Here is a 19204-nt window from a genome sequence, read left to right as displayed (position 1 = left end):
GTTAACGGATCATGCCCTATATGGGCATTTTATTATACATCTTGCAGGGAGTATCAGCATGGTCTCCGTCCTTCTTCGAACCTCCGCTGATTGAGTGCAATTAGTTGCGGATGCTGTTCTGGCTCATTCACCTGCTCACTCCTCCATCATCTGTGAATCTAGCATCAGACAGTGACAGTACCGCAGTACGTGCCACGCCAGATGATCCACGCTCACCTTTCTGATACGCTGAACCACCCACTGTGCCCGCACATCTGGCTAGAACCTAGTATCTGCCTACCCGGCGCCTTAGAAGGCATTGCGGGTCAGCGCCCTCGGCAATTCTCAGGCTGATCGGTAGCAGGTCAGGATATAGTAGTTCATTTTAGCATGCCCGAGCGTTCTCCCCGGTCTGATCAGTTTGTCGAAAGGTATCACCACTATACCGCAAGAGCGAAACGATCAAATCGCGCTGAAGGTATGTCTTGTGGCTATCGATATCATGCCTGCGGAATATTTGTGGACCAGTGGATAAATGATAGAGAACTCCTTGAATCGCCTCTCGGATTGATGTTTGTTCCGAAGGGGGATTGTTTGCACACGCAATCAACACTGTCGCGTGGAGTACCTTTTGAGAGCTCGCAGGCACTCAGCCTATATAGCTGTGGGACGAAAATTGGTGTTAGCGCCGATTCACCGGCTTGCATAATTTGTCGTTGACTCCTTGCGACCATGACCGAAGACATCGAGTCAACGTTCGGAGCTCTGCTAATTGGAGTTCTTGTGTCTGCCATGTACGTGCTCGTTGCTCGTCTGTGCTTCTCAGATGTCCATTCAACCTTGTATTCAACCGATCTACAGAGCCTTTGGGGGTACGAATCTACAAGTCTATTGGTATTTCACAAGGTTTCCAAAAGACCGTGGCTGGATTAAGGGTTCCGTCTGCTACCTCTGGTACTGTCCATAGCACATTTACATTTATCGTCGACGCATCACTGATAGGTTTTTGTTTTCACAGGATGCTTGACGCACTCTGCGTTGCATTCTCATCCCATGTGGTCTATTACAACTTGGTCATTCACTGCTGTGATAACTCTAGGTTTCTGTCAATTGTATGGAGCTGGAAGGTATGGCGAACAGACATGCGTGTATCCTGTGATTAAAGAATCTTCATATTCTTCTATTGATAGGTTCAAAATATTTTAAGCGTAAGCAGAGATAGCTATTTGCTAGGACAGTATTCTGCGACATTATCCTATAGGGTACCATCATTTCTTCCGTCCAAGTGTGAGTAAATTTTACCATGGTATTGTAACGCTCAGTCACAGAGCCATGCACCTGGGTCAGATTATACACGGTCCGCATTTGGCTACGTAAGTACCTCTCACAACAAGAGTGTATCACTTACATGTCATGTTGTATATCTAGTGGTTGCGTCTACTTGCAGCTTAAGCTACTCTCGTCTCTACTTTCCGGGCATGATTGTAGGTCACAGATTGTGCTCGCATCAATTGTAACTAACCTCAACCACACATGTCCTCATAAAGACATTTTTTGTATTCGCTGGGTGTGGTGGGTATTCCCTGTGATCTCGCTGCTGTGAATGATCTACAACAGTTCTGCTGTTACAGTTTCCACCGTAGGTGAGTAGAATCGCAACTTTTAACGAAGCTTTTGAGATGGACCAAACCAATAACACTTTATACAACAGTAGCCTCGTATGAAATGCAAGTGATCGCTAAAGTGTGGATGACGAAAGTTGCTGAAATCCTGCCCAGGACGGACGTCTTATCACCGGAGGTCCTTCTTGGACAGAAGGTAAGCTCTGTTCAGCGTACTAGCCGATTATCATGAGGTTCAGGGCAACGTCTAACAGTGGACCTCATATTACCTGCTCTCCTTGTGGATAGTTACCGATTTAATGATCGCTGGGTACCTGTGTTACCTGATCTACAGCAAACGCACAGGCTGGCGCAGGTAAGTCTCCCCTTGATCTCCATTCCACAATCTACCGTCATGCGGTCTGTCGTGTACATGACATCAATGCTAACGATCACTGGCATTTCCTCAGGTCTGACCGCATGATCATGAATCTGGTATTCTACACCATTAACGGTGGTTTCTGTACAAGGTATGCCTGCCTGCCAATCAGATGTTTTGCATCATCATAAACAGAACTTGGACATCAGTCTCGGTTCGTTGTCGGCAATGATTGCCGTGAGTAAACTTACCCTCCCCCGCACGGAAGTTGAATCTTGGCTGAACGAACCGTATGAAGACGGTGGTAGGACCACGTACGTTTGCTGAGACCTCTGTCCAGATTGTTGTGACGAAGGGTGCGTTGGCTACGTTTTGTGCGAGAAATGAACATTGAGCTGATACGTTTGGATGTGCGGATCAGTCTACATCAACTCTTTTCTGGCTTTGTAGGCCCCATTATTGCTTTGTCAGTGTGATCTCACATTGACTGCACCTCGAAATCAGGCTTAATGCACGAGAATCGCTACGCGACGTAGCTGCTCAAGCTGAGAATACAGTCATCGTTCTCCACCCACTCAACCCCTCGTCACCCGGTTCGCGCTTTGAACGAAGATTCCGTAGTGTGCTCTCACGAGAGGATCAAGTCATGTATGTTGATTACTCCAATCAAAGTTACTTAGCCAATCCTCGTGAAATTCGTACTGACGGTCGCTATTACTAGGAGTGTCACGATTGAGGGCTCTGACTCAGGCGTTCCCGGTGCACAAGAAGAGGACATCACATCGGCTTCATCCTCGTCCCACCACGCATCCCTTCGGGGAAAGGGAGACAAGGAAGACAATTCTGTGCAACTGATCGCGAAGCTCGGTGCGTGATCGACTGTGCAGGTATTATTGCGCACTCAACTAATGTATCATACTAATAGGTTTGACGGACGCCAGCTTTTGCGAATAGAAGCGGCCATTGTTCGCCGCATGTTTGGAATCCCACAATGTCATGCTCCTCGTTTTGCTATCAGCTCCTTACCATCTTGTTCTCGTAAGCTTACAACACTAATGCCTCCAAATTAGAGCACAGTATCGTTATACATCACATATTGATAGGGAATACGACCGGAATTTAGTCTAATTATTCAATTTTTCTTGTAAAGACTGCTACATGTTCAGTCGTATATCTAGTAATGGCGACTGAAGATATTGAGATCGTGGTACATTAGGATCTAGTATCTAAATCATCAGAAATGTATCTCCCGTGACAAACACCGGCGCTGTAGAAGCGAACATTGACGATGTAATAAAGGAAGATTAACGATGAACGTTCAGATTAGTCTTGCACCGTAAATCCACTTCAGAGGCCGCGGTGGAAAAGCCGCTGCGTCTGTACACAAGGGGTGCGTTCACATACATCATAAATACCAATAAACAGAGTAGCTGAATCTGACGTCTGCCAGCTCAACGCAGCACATAGTTACGTCGAGCGGGCGACAGCGTATTCAGCTTTATAATGAGAGGGGGTGGTTGAGGATCGACGGAGGATACAAGACCTGACTAGATGGATGTGGAAGAGGAAAGAGCTAAGAGAGCAAGCAGCAAACAACAAATTTGCCTCCGTGGCATGCCGTGATCGACGTGGGACACGCCAACCTTATCCGGAAGCAATCACGTGACTGACGCGCGACGCGGTGGCTGAGGCCAAATGGCAAATGCACGCGACCGCGAGCGAGCGTGTCGACACGCGTGCAATTTCGCGACTTCTCTTTGTGCTGTATCCTGGTGATATTTCGCTCGCGAATCCAGGAAGCTGAACAACCCAAAGACGCGTCCTGTAGAGCTCAAGTCAGTCAGCGACAGTGATACGTGTGGACCACTGGTACAACAAGATGTCTCTGATGTATGGCAAGGAAAAGGACGCCGACCACGAGATAGGTACGCATAACCGGTCGTGATATAACCTTGGGATTGACATGCTTGAGTAGACAATGCGTCGCACCCTGGTTTTATCAGTTTCTTCGCAAAACTGCCACCCAAATCCCCTGAGACGGGCACGCTGCGCTTATTCTTCCGCAATGAGTGGTACTCAGCACACGGTCCAGACGCACTCTATGTCGCTGCGCACTTCTTCCGCACAAATAGTGTCATCAAATACCTTGGGCCCGGCGGAAAATCAGGTCTGCCGAGCGTGAACCTGACGGAGAGTGTAGCGAAGACCCTCCTACGGGAGGCGTTGACAGCAAAGCAGCTCAAGGTTGAGATTTGGGTTCCAGAAGCCGGCCAGGGGAAGAAGGCAACAAGGTTCAAGCTGGACAAGGAGGTATGTCGTCTATGACCAGCACACCTGTTCAAGCCAAACTGACTTCCGCCTCGCAGGCGTCGCCTGGTAATCTCCAAGCTGTGGAGGACATGCTCTTCGTCAACACAGATATTCTCTCTGCTCCTATTGTTATGGCTATTAAGATTATGAGTACCCCCGCTGCTGTTGCTGCGTCATCGAAGGCAAAGACGAAGACCGTTGGCATCGCCTTTGCAGACACCAACACGCGCGAGATCGGCGTTGCGGACTTTGTTGACAATGACTTGTTTTCAAATGTTGAGGTGTGTCTTTCATTGTGTGAATCAATATCAACCGGCAAGAATGACGTTACCTCGGGTAGACTTTGGTCATTCAGCTGTCTGTCAAAGAGGCACTGATTCCTACAGGAACAACGACCGGTACCACAGAGCGAGACATTGAGCTCAAAAAGGTGAAGGAACTCTTGGAGCGTTGTGGTGTTGTCATCACGGAGCGGAAACCTAGTATGTTATGATCCATCATTAGATTTTATGCACCTTGACCCATGTATGGTAGGCGAATTCACTGCGAAGAATATCAAGGATGACATGGCACAGCTGCTGACGCCCAGCTCATTACCATCCTCATCAAACGTTGATGCTTCGCTGGTCGTTCGTACGTCGAGTTTGTTGAGATGCGGGTTTTTACTTAACACTAAGATGCAGCCGAGTTGTCTCTGCCTGTCGCCCCCTCCGCACTCTCTGCCCTCGTGTCCTATCTTTCTTTGCTCTCGGATCCGTCCAACCGCGGAGCATATAGTATTCGCACGCACGATTTGTCGCAGTTCATGAAGCTCGATGCGAGTGCCCTCCGTGCTCTGAATCTCACTGAGGCTCCTGGTAACATCGTATGCTCATCATTTGCAAGTCCAACGAGCAGCTCTCATATCATTCTCGCAGGGCTCGAACAAAAACACGACCTTGTTTGGCCTGCTCAATAAATGCAAGACAGCTCAAGGCTCGCGGCTACTCGGGAGCTGGCTCAAGCAGCCGCTCGTGAACTTACATGAGATTCGTTAGTCTTTTTATCTTGCACCAATCCTATCAACTGAGTCATGAGATTGTACAGACAAGCGACAAAACTTAGTCGAGATCTTCGTCGAAGATACGAGCACACGAAGGACATTGCAGGTCAGTAGTTATAATGTTTCCTTATTAATTTGGTCTTTATGTATGTTTGAACAGGATGAGTATCTAAAAATGATGCCTGATATGCATCGCATCTGTAAAAGATTCGGAAAATCAGTGGCCTCCCTTGAAGATGTAGTACGCGTATATCAAGCGATCCTGAAAGTATGCACGAGCTTGTACCATTTGAGTTCCGTGTTGATACTAAAGGCTCTCGTTGGGTATGTAGCTCGAGGGCCTGATCGCCACGTTGGAGGGTGTCGAGACAGTAGAAGATTATAAAGCACTCATCGATGAAGCCTATCTTGCTAAGTTACGGGTATGTCTTCCTCAGTCATACACATCCCGGGCATGTTTTCACATTCTACATCCAAACAGGACTTTGACATAAGCTTATCGAAGTACTCAGAAATGGTGCAACAGACACTTGACCTCGATGAGCTTGAAAACCACAACTTCGTCATCAAGCCTGAATATGACTCGCGTCTCCAAGCCCTTGCAGATAAGCTCAAGGAGATTCGCGATAGCCTCGATGAAGAGCATCAAGAAGTTGGTCGGGACCTCGGGTTTGAGCTGGACAAGAAGCTGCATTTGGAAAATTCACCTACACATGGGTACTGCTTCCGGGTCTCAAAATCTGTAAGCAGAAGCTTTTCTTCAGCCGTTTATTCCCGTAACTAATTATGAATACGTAGGATTGGAACGTTGTCCATCGTTCGAAGAAGTACATAGATCTCGGTACCCTCAAAAGTGGACAGTTCTTCACGACAACGACCCTGAAGGAGCTGTCAGACGACCACAAAGAGACGACGCAGATGTACTCAAAAACGCAGAGCGGTTTAGTCAAGGAAGTTGTCAATATTGCTGGTCAGTCGCGTACGTCCACGTGCCTGAAATGTATGTTGATGGCTATCCAGCGACCTATACTCCCGTCCTTGAGTCCTGGAACAATGTTCTCGCGCATCTAGATGTCATCGTAAGGTGTGGTCGACTGATTACTCCTGCCTTTTGCCGACTCATGTATTTTCTAGCTTCGCACACGTGGCGGTCAATGCGCCAGAATCCTATGTCAAACCGAAATTGATGGAGAAAGGTCTGCACGCGAACCTTTTTCGTCGCAGATCCCTAATGATGTACCTAGGTTCCGGCAGCTTGATACTCAAGGATGCACGGCATCCGTGCCTTGAGGTTCAAGATGACATGAGCTTCATTCCCAATGACGTTGAAATGATAAAGAGTAAGTCTTGTCAGACTTTGATTGACAGGTATTGACAATATCGTGTAGACGAGAGCGAGTTCCAGATCATAAGTGGGTATCAAGATTGTGATGTGATAATTCTACTATGTGCTGAATATTCAATAGCGGGTCCCAACATGGGCGGCAAGAGCACTTATATCCGACAGGTGCGCGAATAGAGTGTTGATTATTTCCGTCCACTGACGTCGGTTTCAGACCGGTGTGATTGCCCTGATGGCGCAAACGGGCAGCTTTGTTCCCTGTTCAGAAGCGAGCATACCCATCTTTGATTCAGTTCTCTGTCGTGTTGGTGCTGGCGACAGTCAACTCAAGGGGATATCAACATTTATGGCCGAGATGCTTGAAACGGCTACTATACTTAGGGTAAGTTCTTCCACTGTATTGGCTTTAAAATACCATTCACCAATTCTTGTTTTAGTCGGCATCGAAGGATTCTCTCATTATCATCGACGAGCTAGGACGAGGTATGCGACATGGTAGTACTCCAAATGTCCCAAAATTGATGTAAATTCAGGCACGTCTACGTATGACGGATTCGGCCTGGCTTGGGCCATCTCTGAGTACGTCGTATCCGTTATAGCCTGAGCCACAGGCGAGTAATTGTGATTCCCGCAGACATGTTGCATCGGAGATCCACGCATTCTGCTTGTTTGCAACGCATTTCCATGAACTTACCGCACTCGATCAAGAGATTCCACATGTCAAAAATCTCCATGTCGTTGCACATGTCTCGAAATCAGATGATAGCGCTCGTGAACGCGATATCACTCTGCTGTACAAGGTAGAACCAGGTATGTATGGAGGTCTGGACTCCCCACGACAACTGTTCTCACACGTACGTATAGGCGTATGCGATCAGAGCTTTGGTATCCATGTCGCAGAACTGGCGAACTTTCCTGAAAATGTCGTGAAGGTATGCCGCCCATCAATGCATATCTCTCCATCCTGACATTGCTCCTCAGCTTGCGAAACGTACGGCAGACGAATTAGAAGACTTCAACAGCGGTACGTCACGACAGATGCGAACACCGAGGCGGTGATGCTCATGTGTGCTTGTAGAATCCAAGGCTGGAGAATCTCAGCTGCCTCCAGAGGTCGTCGAAGAAGGTACCCGCATTGTCGAAGAACTGCTACGAACATGGGCATCACAGATATCAGAGCGCGACGGCGATGATATCGTGATGGAAGACTCTGAGGACTCTGCCGCCACCGAACTGGAGAAGCTGAAGAGATGTGTCGAACAATTTCGTCCTCAAATTGAGGGTAATGCATGGGTTCAACATCTCTTGGCTTCTTTGTGAGTAACGGACGGTGATTTGAGCTTTGACGAGTTCCTCTGCTGTGCTTCTGTTCTGCCGTTTGCTACATTATGCTATGTTCTCGCTGTTATTGTATTCTACACTACACTACGCCCACCGTGCTCATAAGAAGCTCTTGTGCTTTGACCGTTTTATACATGGGACCAGTGTTTATATTCTAGATAGATACTCCCTTCGCCACATTGTCTAGCATGCCGTCTGGTTCGATTGTGGAAGTGAGGAACTAGTAGAATGGTATGGCATACTCAGTAAGCACTTTGGTATGCCTGCTTTTCAGTGTTTCGAATGGTACTGCAGAGATAGATCGCTTGTTTGGAGAACCGGAGGGCGTGATACCATGGGCCTTCACAGGATATTCCGTTCCTTTCCAGAAGATGCTTATGTTGTGCTTGTTCTTTTTGAATCTCAAGGTGTGATATTGGGCGTTACGTATGTTCACCAAACGGTGATGGGTTTCAATCTCAGCCATCAATTATGGCTGCATTTGGGGCGCCCGTTGCCGTTTCAGTCTATCCATCAGCTCGGGGAAAAGATGCCGACGTGACTAACAGCGAGCGAATTTACAAACACGAATCCTTTTGCATCGGTAGACATCCGAGTGCTACGTAGTGAACCTTAGCCCTGTAAAAGGTGGATGGGGAGGTAGAGGAGGAAAATCCGCATAAAAGTGTCTACTCCAATGTGAGCAATACTGAGAAGTCTAGTCAAGATGGGTGCAACCATAATAGCAATGTATACATACTATCGATTCAAATTCAGACGATTCAATTCTTCAGGCGCGTTCTCTGTGAGGAAAATATGAGTATCGAATCGAACACAAGGCGGCTGTACGCAACATATAGGATAGGGTCCCAGGGTCTACCACATCTCCGCGACCGTGAAGTTGATGTGGGACGTTGGAATATGTTCCGGCAGATGACGATGCCAGCCCATCCGCACCTGACAGGTCGACTCGCAAGGCTCCCATGCGTTTATTAGTATGTCCGTTCGAAGGTGCCGTGGACTTCCTTCTGGAGAAAGAGCTGTCCTGCGTGGAGGGCAGCGAAATCTCAATGCCTTGGTTCGCTGCAACTGCTTCCTGGCGGAGCGTTTGCCGCGCGTTAAGCCTAGTCACGGACGTATGTGAATCCTACAGTGATACGTCTGAGAACACAAGCAGCCCACATTGCCACGAAAGAGTTGATGTACACTAGGTATACCGTCCAACTCAGTGTGAAGCACAAAAGCAGACCTGCGTGTCGCTTACACTTTGCCATGAGAAGCTTGAATACGCCCATAACGAAGGTGTTCGGGCTCGTTCCCGCCTTTCCCATGCAGGATCAGCAGTGTAGGAGTATTACCAGGTAGAAAACACTCACAACGATAATCGCTGAAAGCGAAAATAGACTATCGACCGCCGCATCAGCCATGTAACAATTTTCCAGAAACAAGGTGCGTCATAACATACGTTGTACTGGCGCCGGTGGTGATAGCATAAAGCGTGAGCTTGCTAATCACAGTTTCTGTACTACAGATGCTCTGAGTGTGATGGCGCGCCAGGGGATCCATGCACATAACACTCACCTATAATAGCCAGTACGCATTCCGCGAAGCAAGTAACAAAGAGATACAGCGATCACCGCGTCGGCACCTGTCCATACAGACAACGGGTAGTCTGTAGTCCACTACGTTGGGCAGGAAAAGTCAGCGCGCGTTGTGTAGATGTCTCTGTTGGCGATAACGCTCACTTCACGCGATAGCACGGCGTTCGGGGAGGCCGTTGATGTACTTCACAATAGATGAGTAATTTCTCAACATCCGCGACTTATCGCTCCTATTGTAATTGCTCACAGTTCCCATGAACACACTTGCAAGGTTGTAAGCCTCGTGAACCATCGAGTTCAAAGATGAAACGGGAGTACTTACCTACAGTGGCAGCTATAATTACCCAGAGGTTAAGCGGATCATATTCGCGATTAGACGAATAAGTTACTTTACCAGATCCTGCCAATACAAGAACCGTCTTGTACACATGTTGAGACATACTTAGACTATCAGCATGGGCAGGTATGACTACATACCACGACGATTGGTAGTACATAGCGGCTATGCACATGTTGGTTAGGCGAAGATTTGACGACTGTCCGATGTAAGAATATATAGCGCTCGCGATGTCGCTTAATTGTGAATGCAACGCACGTGCCCAAATCCTCGTAGCATACAGCCTTCCATGAAATTTTGTTCGTTAAACTAGTCACAGTGGGTGCCTGGCAGATCAACTTACGCTTGAACCGAAGAGACTGTAACAGTCTAGAGCGTTTGAGTGAGCATGCATCGCGTATCACGGCAGTGTCCGTTCGTTCACACGTACAGTCAAAATAGCTTGGGCCTGATAGTATTTCAAAGTCAGCGCACCGAGACTGCACAAGGAGCATTATCGCACTTTGAAACTCCAAATGATCGTGTCCAAGCCAGAAGGATCGAAGTAGCAGATCACGAGGTAGTAATACATCATGTGGAAAGAAAACGCAACACAGAGGGCATCGATGACCCTGTGTAATCTGATTAAGTACTAGTTGGGTGTCCGTGCCTTGATCTCTGTGAGATACATACCAGAGGTAGCAGACAGTGGCTCTGGTCCATATGCGATCTTGCACATATGTCTGGAAGTAGATATACACTTGCAGGTTCGTCACCCCGAAGAAACTACAGGTGATTCGTAGGTTTCGAAAGTTAGTATGAGAGCATGAGTGAGACATACATTGCACCGATGAGCACTCCAACCAGCAGGGCTCCGAAGGTTTCCTCAATCCCGGCCATAGCGAAAGCCTGAGAGGACGGGTAAGTCAACTGAGAATGACAACCGACTGTCTGTCGGCCCTAAGATAACGGTGTCCTGTGGGACGCCTGCGAGAAGTACCAGGATTCTCGTAATGATATCAATCATAGAAGATGAACCATAATCCGCACTGTCAGCTTCGAGAACCCAATGTGAGAAAACGATCATGATCGGACAATGCTATGTGCGACAAGGAGTCTGCAATTGGCGTGCTAGTCACCAGGTCGCGAATCCCGCCTACTCGCATCTTTCGGCAGTTATGAGTATTCTCTCTCATATGGATCAACGTCAGTGGGAAGCTAGTGTTCTGTGCTGGCAAACCTCAGAGAGCTTTGTAGACCGAGCGTCGTTACCTTGCTCCCTTTCGATCATGCGTCAGTAACACTGGCTTTCACGTAGTCCAGCTTGTAAAATTGATCATAGTTTCCACTTACGCATGTAGTGACGTGCACCGATTCATTCAAAGTAGGTTCAATATAGAGGTGGGGGTGGCACGGCCTACGTCTTGCTCAAACATCTGGTGCGTAAGATGAGATCAGAATATTTGCTATTGAGTCACAGAACACTAGCAGCTTGTGAAATCCAGTGGCTATGAATATCACTCACGCAAATGCCCTCCTCAAGAACTGCTCCCTGAGGCGGGCTACACGGAACATCACGAATGGACAGAGAAGCCCGTGAGAAATGCAGAATGCGCTATAAAAGGATTCGTGAGCTTTCTGATCAAGAATGTGAGCGGGTCGTTGAGAAACAATGCGACCAGATTGACAGAGTTGTCAGTGGATCCCGCGATAGATATGATACATCGTGACATGGAACCCTGATCATGGGGACGACGGGCAACTCTACCAGCCGCTGGCACGTCTAACGCAGACGTCGCCCGCGCTGCGCGCATCCTGATCAACCACTTCCCCTGTGGCGAGTATCGCGCTCGTTTCAACATTGCGGGTCCCCAAGATTGCCCGTGCGGGGGCGGTTCGGGATCGCGACACCATATCCTGTTCCAGTGTCCCTTCTCGATCCGGACAAAAGCGCCGGGGGCCGCCACGCTCGCGCTCCCCCACGACGACCGTACCCGCCAGTTGCGTGCCCAATGCGGCTGGTCCGCGGTGGCGTCAGTTCTACCAAGGTCGTGGCAAAGTACCGGAGCTCGCCTACTCACGCAGTGACGACTTCGACGCTCTCACCGAGTGGTGCGCTGTGGAGACACGCGCTGAGAATTTCCTCATCCTCTGGGAGGCTCCCGAAGCATCACGCTCCCCCGTCGCGTCTCGCGCCTCCTCAAGCCTCCTCGGGAACCAACGGGCGGGTGGTAGGTGCCCCGCCTACCGCCTCTTTGTCCTCTCTCTCACCGGTCCCGCGCGCGGCGCGCCGCCTGCGCGAATCGCGAATCGCTCGCGCGCCACGCTGTTCGTGGTGCGCACCTTGTCCACCTGAAAACCGTAGGGCATTGACGTATTGCGCTGCACTCACGCTTGAGTGTCCCCGTCCAAGGGCGCGGAGCCGTCAAACTAATTAATTAATTAATTAACTCTGTAAGCCGGCAATGTCCGGTGGCAGTCCGGTGGCAGCCTGCACTTGCGGATCTCGCTACCGAAAATTGGCTTCCTTGGTACAACGTCTTACAGCAACACTGGGATATCACTTTTCAGGATATGATTTATTGGATAGATGTCCTCAAGCATGAAAATTTCCTCTCCTATGCACGTACAGTCTCGATGTGCATCTGAAAACCCTTGGTGACTGATCACTTAGGTGCTGATGTTCAGGCATCTATAACATCCTGATCCTCGATAATACTCCATATCGCGCTAATGCTGGCAGACATGAAAAAGTGCTTATCTTATGTCGATCGAGTGACTAGCACCTTGGTGACTCGTTGTTGCCTATCACTATGTGTGTATTCTCTCGAAACCCTTGCCAATATCTGTGCTGACTACCATTGAAGCATGATCACACGTAGTGGCACGTTCCCAGGAGGTTCTGTGAGGAAGCTTTTACGGCAATTATATTGGCTTCTTATGTCGTTCATGGAATAGTATGATATGCGGGCGCTGTAGGGCTACACGCTGCAGTGCTTTCATCATCCCGTGCACGGTTCCTACATAGGAGGTTGCAGTGAATGTCATGGCGCATGGATTCTGCTGACTCCGCACCAACGCACACAAAGTGCGGTATCACGCCGCCCGAGCCAATGGCACAACAGCATCGACTAGCGCGTCAATGCAGTGCAAATCATAAAGGATCTACGCAGTATAAATGATGGAGCATCGAAGGCGCGAATCAGTGATTTCTTCCTCACTGCCTTATGAAACTTGAACATCACCGCTGATCCTACCGCGTCCTCTGCAGGAACCTTACTAATGTCGAACTACAGCAAGCTCGGACAATTTGACTCCGAATATGCTGCTGTGTTGGCCAAGCTGCCTCCACCCCCTCCGCCTGAGAAGGAGAGGGTCCATTCTCGTCTGCGTGAGCAGTTTGATGTGCACTTTGTTGGGAAGACCAAGGACACTCTGAGGCCGCATCTTCCTCCGGGTGCGTCAGCCGCATTGCACCATATACTCTTTCCTGATGGAAATGGGCAGAGGATGCGTATACTGTGGCAGACCGCCATGTCCAGCTTGATGACGGGGACATACTCGTACGCTGTCTGACACCTCGCGGTTCCGGGGACATCTCCTTCCCTGTGTTATTTTGGATACACGGTGGAGGTATGACATTGTGCCCTTGGCAATACAAGTCGTTGATGTATGAGTTACGCAGGATGGATCGTGGGCAGTGTGGAACTTGATGATTATTATCTCAGGATAATCTGCGTGGAGTTTCAGATCGCCATAATCAATGTCGAGTATCGGTACGTCTTGCGTCTCCTCACAAAGATGATTTCAACTAACACAAAGAACCAGCCTGGCACCAGAACACCCATTTCCTATCGGTCTCAACGATTGTTATGCTGCTTTGTAATGGGTACTGTACTCGCGAGGTTGTGATCTGAACTATGGAGCTGACATTCGTGCAGACTGTCAACAATCAGGCGCTCTTTGGCGGCGACATCTCGCGCGGCTTCCTGATCGGCGGGCAGTCGGCGGGAAGCAACTACGGAGCGGTTCTCGCCTACCGTGCTCGAGACGATCCGTTCTTCGAAAACCGTAGGCTCAGTGGAACCATTTTGCAGCTTCCTATCGTGCTGCATCCAGATGCGCATCCTGAGAAGTACGACATAGCTGTATGTGTGGCAATCTATACATTAGATTGACATGCTTCTCTCAGGTACAAAGACGAGCTACTCTCGGTGGACGAGTGTCGCGATACCCCGCTGTTAAATGGAGAGCAGATGAAGATCACATGGGGTAAATACGTTCACGTCAACCTTGGATGGCGCCCTGATGTCGGTGATTGGTTTTGGTAGTGGATCTAGGCGCAGAGCCGCTCAATCCCGAATGCTCGCCCTTCCTGAATTCCTCACACGCGGGCCTCCCACCGACATACCTGCAAGTGTGCGGACAAGATCCGCTCCGGGACGAAGCCCTAGTATGCGAGAGGCTTCTGAAAGAGGCCAACGTTGCGACGAGGCTTGACGTGTGAGCATGTTTGCCCTCCAAATCAGATCTGGACCTAAATTATGTGCGGTAGTTACCCCGGAGCGGGACACGGATTTCACATTCATTTTCCCACCCTCACCTTAGCTGTGAAGTTCGATGCAGACTTCAAGGCAGGTTTGAGATGGCTTCTAGGTCGAGACTCCCAACAGTTGAGAGCGCGAGACATGCGAACAAGAAGATGCTAGATATCTATCTAGTATAATATACCAAGCTAATTGTCGTCGCCGCAAAGATCACTGCACCTCGCTGGATTGTTTTACGAGTGTGTGTGTATGCGACATTATATGTTGCGTGGTTGCCATACGACGCTGTATTCCATGTTGTCCCTGTTGATGATCTCACGGGCAGCTCGCACGGCGAGGGACACAATGCTAGAAGGCCGGACATTCACACGGTTATCCCAGCGTGCTCTTGCAGAACAGGGGTCGCAGAACCTTATCTGCCTTCAGATGTCGTTGACGAAGGTACCCGCATTTTTGAAGAAGTGCTACGAACATGGGCATCACAAATATCAGAGCGCGACGATGACGATGTCGTGATGGGAGACTCTGAAGGCCCACATAACCTGACCGCCGTCCGGCCCCCGTTTCGGGGGGTTTGAGATATAATATTTTGTTTTCAAAGGCCACCTTTGGGGGGTTTCGGGATCAGAACTCTTGGGGGACTAGCCGGGGTCCTGCGAGAACCTGCAGGAACACGGTCAATGGACCAACGATACCGAGCTTACCGCAAGAACCGTAACACAGCAATTTGGCTCGTTACCTAACTAACACGGCTCTTGTGCGTGTCTCGTGCGCTCCAACACAACGATGAACTCGCACAGGCCCACCACTGGTATTGTACCGCCATTTGGCGTTTACCTTGTCCTGTGGTTGGATTCGTTCAGGATGGTACAGCACTTTGACGACCCTCTTCTGCATGAGGCCGCGCGCCAGCTGTCTCCTGGCAAATACATAGCTTATGTGGCCACTGTGCGTCTACCGAACATTTGCAATAGTGGCAACAGCACTGATGTAGCTGCATAGAATACCGATCTCCCTATGCCCTATCGCCCATGGCATCGATGCCTAGTGCGGCTTGCTGGACTGGGTATGCCTAAAGACCAACCTGAGCAGTTCATCACCTCGGACATGTGCGTCCCGATCTTCCCCGCAACCGAGCATCCTGCAGGTCGCAGACCCTCTCGGCCTACCAAGCCTTTTCCATTCGCGAGCTTTTATCTGCATACGTGGGTCTACGCAACCGTCCGTTTTCCTCTCCAGAACGTTGATTATGGGGATGCCTGGGAAATTACGGTGGAAGACCAGGAGGATCATGGTGATTATATGACTGAGGACCAGGAGAAGCGTGACACGCTTAGAAAGCAAGGTCGAGATTGCTTGTTCTCGTTGAAATATGTTACATACTGACTGACTGACATTATCTTCAGCGAGTCCGCCGACGGCGACAATTGAACCTAGCATCACAGATGAAGTCACGCCAGATATCATTGTAGGATTGAACGTTGTCGCAAAAGTAGAGGACTGGCTCAAGACAACCGATCATAGCCAGGAACCCTTCGAGGAATTGCATATGGACAATGAGGTTGACTCTGAAGTCTCCGATGGTGATGCTCCCGACTCGCTGCTCGACGACGAAGTCTCGCCTTCCACTCCCCCTAGTGACTATGATGCCAATAGCCTGGATGAAGTTAACCAGCTCCTCGCCAGCGTCTTCTATCCTGATTTTTCAAACATCGACGTCGATGTGATACCTATGGTCGGCTTTTCGTTCGATCTGACCGAGGTCAAGCAGTTCTTGGATCCGCGTGGTTTCTTGGAGGAGGTGGAGGCCATGGCTGAGTGCGTCTTGTCTCAATTCGTTCCATATCACACATGGTACACTGACAGGCGTTTTGGCCAGACTCATTCGGAAATATCGCACAGGTGCCCTTGGCGGCGGTCCCGGCTCCCATGCTCTTCCAGATCTCCCCATAGCGTCCCATCCGGGTGACCATACAATTCCTGTAGATAGTCCTACAGCGGTTGCCCCGGCTGACCCCCTAGCGGTCCTTCCCAGCAACTCTATGGTGGTCTTTGTCGGCCATAGCTATGCGACAACGCCATCCGAACAGGTTTCCAACCCGGCACATTCAGTGAGTGATCGGCCAATCGAGAACGTGAAACCTACTTCCCAACGTGTCGCCTTACCGTGAGGTCGGTTTTTGAGGTGGCGCTCCAGATATGAATGCGAGAAAGCGGCAGAGGTCGGACTATTCGATCACACCTGTCGTGTAGCGAGCTTGAGCTTCTAGTACTTGCTCTTGAATATCTCGCCTCTTAGCCGCCGCACTATCGTTCATAAAAAGACAATCTTTGCTGCAGAGACCTCCGATATCTCTCGAGCTACCTCGTGCTGCCGGTGATGTGGATGTAGCCAGCTGGTTGATAGACTCAACACGATATGAGACATGCAATTAATCTGAATACCATAAATACATCTTCAGAAGCAGGTAGACAGGTAGATGTTATCTAGAGCATTGAGACGAAGGCCTCTCGTTCAGGATGGCATCGAACGTCCTAACGCAATGCGCCTGAGGTGCAGGCTGCGCGTTGCTTGCCTCTATTTGTGCACATGCGTGATATATCAGGTGGTGGGAACCTCAGGCGGAAACACAGCAGTCGAGCATTGATGCCGAGCTTACTATAAGACAGCAATTTGGTTCTTTACATAACTTCAACGGCTCTTGGGCGTGTCTCGTGCGCTTCAATACGACGATGAGCTCGTATAGGCCCACCAGGGGCGTCGTACCACCATTTGGTGTTTATCTTGTCTTATGGTTGGATCCAGTCAGGATGGTGCAGCACTTTGACGACCCTTGTCTGCAAGCTGCCGCGCGCCAGCTGTCTCCTGGAAAATACATAGCCTATGTGGCCGTCGTGCGTCTGCCAGATATTTGTGATAGTGGCAACAACATTGATGCAGCTGCATAGAATACTGACTTTCCTATATCCAATCGCCCATGGTATCGGTGTCTCGTACGATTCGTTGGACTAGGTATGCCTAAAGACCAGCCTGCGCAGTTCGTTACCCCCGATATGTGTGTTCCCGTCTTCCCGGCAACCGAGCATCCTGCAGGTCGAAGATCCTTTCAGCCTTCAAAGCCCTTTCCGTTTTTGAATTGCTACTTGCATACGTGGGCCTATGCAACCGTCCGCTTCCCTTTACAGGATGTTGATTATGGGGATGCATGGGAGATATTGCTGGATGACATGGAGGATCATCGTCATTATATGAATGAGGACCAGCGGAAGCGTGACAAGCTCATTGAGCAAGGTCGAGATTGCTCACTCCTTTCGGAAGCTGTCATTCACTGACTCTCGCATGAATTCTCTAGCTAGTCCGCCGGCGAAGATCGAGCCTGTACCCTCGGCGCCTAGCAGCATAGTTCAAGCCACGCCTGATACCGTTGTAGGATCGAACAGCATCATGAAAGTAGAGGATTGGCTCAAGGCAACGAGTCACAGCCAGAAACCCCTCGAGGAATTACATACAGACAATGATATCGGTCCTGACTTCCCCGGTGACGATGACCCCAACTTGCTGCCTGAAGACGAGATCTCGTCTTCCTCTACCTATAGTGGCAGTGATGCCAGTAGCGTGGATGATCTTGGCCTCCTCTTCGCCGGCCTTTTCTGCCCTAATTTCTCGCACATCGACGTCGATGTCATACCCATGGTTGACTTTACGTTCGACCTGACCGAGGTCAAAGAGATCTTGGATCCGCGTGGTTTCTTGGAGGAGGCGGAGGCCACGGCTGAGTGCGTTCTGTCTTAATTATACCGTATACGTGTCATACATGGTGTGCTGACAGGTGTTCTGGCTAGACTTATTCGGAAATCTCGCGCAGGCACGCTTGTCAGCGTTTCCGACTCCCATGCTCTTCCGTATCACCCCATTGCGTCCCGTCTAGGTGAAAACATAATTCCTGCAGATCATCCCACGGCGGTCTTTCCGGCTGATCCCCTGACGGTCCTTTCCAGCAACTCTATGGTGGCCCTTACCACCCACTCGTATGGAAACACCGCGGGCTCCCCTAGCTACGCCTGCTGAGCTGTTGTCCGAGCCAGAGCAGTTCTTTGTTACCGAGCAAAGGATCGTTCCTGAGGCTTTCAGAGGATGGCTGAGATGTTTCATCCGGGTCGCGCGAAAGTTCGTAGTCACAAATGCCCCTCATCACGTTGCTCATTAAAGATTCTCCGAACTGTCGTGAGGCAATGTGCGGCTCGTAGGACAATTCTATAGTACTTCCGTGAGGCGAGATCGAGGTTATCAGAGAGGACCCAAGTGCATTTTCTCTTACGCGGAGATTACACTCTTCAGTGGCATCAATATCGGTAAGAAGCATAGGAGCATAGAGGGCCCATCGCACTGCGCCAGAGCGATACGACTCTGCGCATGGTCTGCTGCAGCCCATTACACTACGGCGGATGGCGAGGACAGGGGGCTCAGACCCCAGTCTGGGCGTCGCTCCCCATCCATCGCCACACCTATTGGGTATCTAAAATTTGGATGGCGCATGTGTTCTCAGGCTGGTGCCGCTAGCACGCTCGTGCCCGCATTTGCCTGAGCTGTCTCAGAGGTCGTCGACGAGGGCACCTGCATTATCGAAGAATTATTACGAATATGGGCATCACATATATCAGAGCGCGACGGCGATGATGTCGTGATAGGAGATTTTGACGATCCTGCCACCACTGAATCAGAGAAGTTGACGAGATGCGTCGAAAGAGCTTGTCCTCAAATTTAGG

At 49.8% G+C, this 19204-nt stretch overlaps 5 protein-coding genes across 5 annotated transcripts; 3 read left to right on the top strand and 2 right to left on the bottom strand.

The window, feature by feature from the left end:
* Nucleotides 1-711: 711 nt before the first annotated feature.
* On the top strand, nt 712-1833 carry POSPLADRAFT_1139347 (hypothetical protein; the record flags this gene model as incomplete). The annotated part of the gene is made up of 6 exons (XM_024485021.1): nt 712-773; nt 1079-1106; nt 1241-1266; nt 1308-1352; nt 1408-1467; nt 1659-1833. The coding sequence occupies 6 exons, from the start codon at nt 712-714 to the stop codon at nt 1831-1833; spliced, it is 396 nt and encodes a 131-aa protein (XP_024340165.1).
* A 2005-nt stretch (nt 1834-3838) lies between these two features.
* Nucleotides 3839-7973, top strand: POSPLADRAFT_1139592 (hypothetical protein; the record flags this gene model as incomplete). The annotated part of the gene is made up of 24 exons (XM_024485063.1): nt 3839-3884; nt 3932-4269; nt 4326-4595; nt 4625-4751; nt 4804-4902; nt 4947-5126; nt 5239-5301; nt 5356-5417; nt 5472-5579; nt 5671-5726; nt 5749-5767; nt 5793-6053; nt 6110-6281; nt 6332-6395; nt 6446-6507; nt 6556-6651; nt 6778-6818; nt 6868-7035; nt 7091-7136; nt 7187-7232; nt 7288-7463; nt 7518-7585; nt 7635-7677; nt 7732-7973. 24 exons carry the CDS (start codon nt 3839-3841, stop codon nt 7971-7973), a joined length of 2853 nt encoding a protein of 950 aa, XP_024340164.1.
* Nucleotides 7974-9719: 1746 nt separating this feature from the next.
* Nucleotides 9720-10790, bottom strand: POSPLADRAFT_1139988 (hypothetical protein; the record flags this gene model as incomplete). The annotated part of the gene is made up of 7 exons (XM_024485111.1): nt 9720-9896; nt 10052-10076; nt 10170-10270; nt 10342-10359; nt 10414-10522; nt 10584-10676; nt 10732-10790. The coding sequence occupies 7 exons, from the start codon at nt 10788-10790 to the stop codon at nt 9720-9722; spliced, it is 582 nt and encodes a 193-aa protein (XP_024340163.1).
* Nucleotides 10791-12417: 1627 nt separating this feature from the next.
* On the bottom strand, nt 12418-13304 carry POSPLADRAFT_1039511 (hypothetical protein). Its single transcript, XM_024477557.1, has 6 exons — nt 13163-13304; nt 12849-13095; nt 12758-12794; nt 12634-12705; nt 12565-12578; nt 12418-12512 (listed from the first exon to the last, which is right to left on the bottom strand). The coding sequence occupies exons 2-4, from the start codon at nt 12936-12938 to the stop codon at nt 12653-12655; spliced, it is 180 nt and encodes a 59-aa protein (XP_024340162.1). The 5' UTR covers nt 12939-13095; nt 13163-13304; the 3' UTR covers nt 12418-12512; nt 12565-12578; nt 12634-12652.
* On the top strand, nt 13173-17386 carry POSPLADRAFT_1139076 (hypothetical protein; the record flags this gene model as incomplete). Its single annotated transcript, XM_024484994.1, has 14 exons — nt 13173-13347; nt 13398-13523; nt 13635-13666; nt 13832-14025; nt 14083-14162; nt 14222-14393; nt 14517-14610; nt 14647-14999; nt 15238-15385; nt 15440-15782; nt 15844-16255; nt 16317-16548; nt 16778-16836; nt 17044-17386. The coding sequence occupies 14 exons, from the start codon at nt 13173-13175 to the stop codon at nt 17384-17386; spliced, it is 2763 nt and encodes a 920-aa protein (XP_024340161.1).
* Nucleotides 17387-19204: the final 1818 nt, after the last annotated feature.

Source organism: Postia placenta, assembly GCF_002117355.1.
Source record: "Postia placenta MAD-698-R-SB12 unplaced genomic scaffold POSPLAscaffold_5, whole genome shotgun sequence".
Lineage (NCBI taxonomy): Eukaryota > Fungi > Basidiomycota > Agaricomycetes > Polyporales > Adustoporiaceae > Rhodonia > Rhodonia placenta.
The sequence above is the reverse complement of the archived record's forward strand: the minus strand, read 5'-3'. Positions and strand labels throughout refer to the sequence as shown.

Excerpts from the sequence above, each read along its gene's own strand:
- POSPLADRAFT_1039511 (XM_024477557.1), bottom strand. The coding sequence starts at position 12,938 with ATGACATTCACTGCAACCTCCTATGTAGGAACCGTGCACGGGATGATG. Across the intron at positions 12,795-12,848 it reads TACAGCGCCCGCATATCATA|AGAACCTCCTGGGAACGTGC; the intron begins CTATTCCATGAA and ends AAGCTTCCTCAC. Across the intron at positions 12,706-12,757 it reads TGCCACTACGTGTGATCATG|ATAGTGATAGGCAACAACGA; the intron begins CTTCAATGGTAG and ends GAGAATACACAC.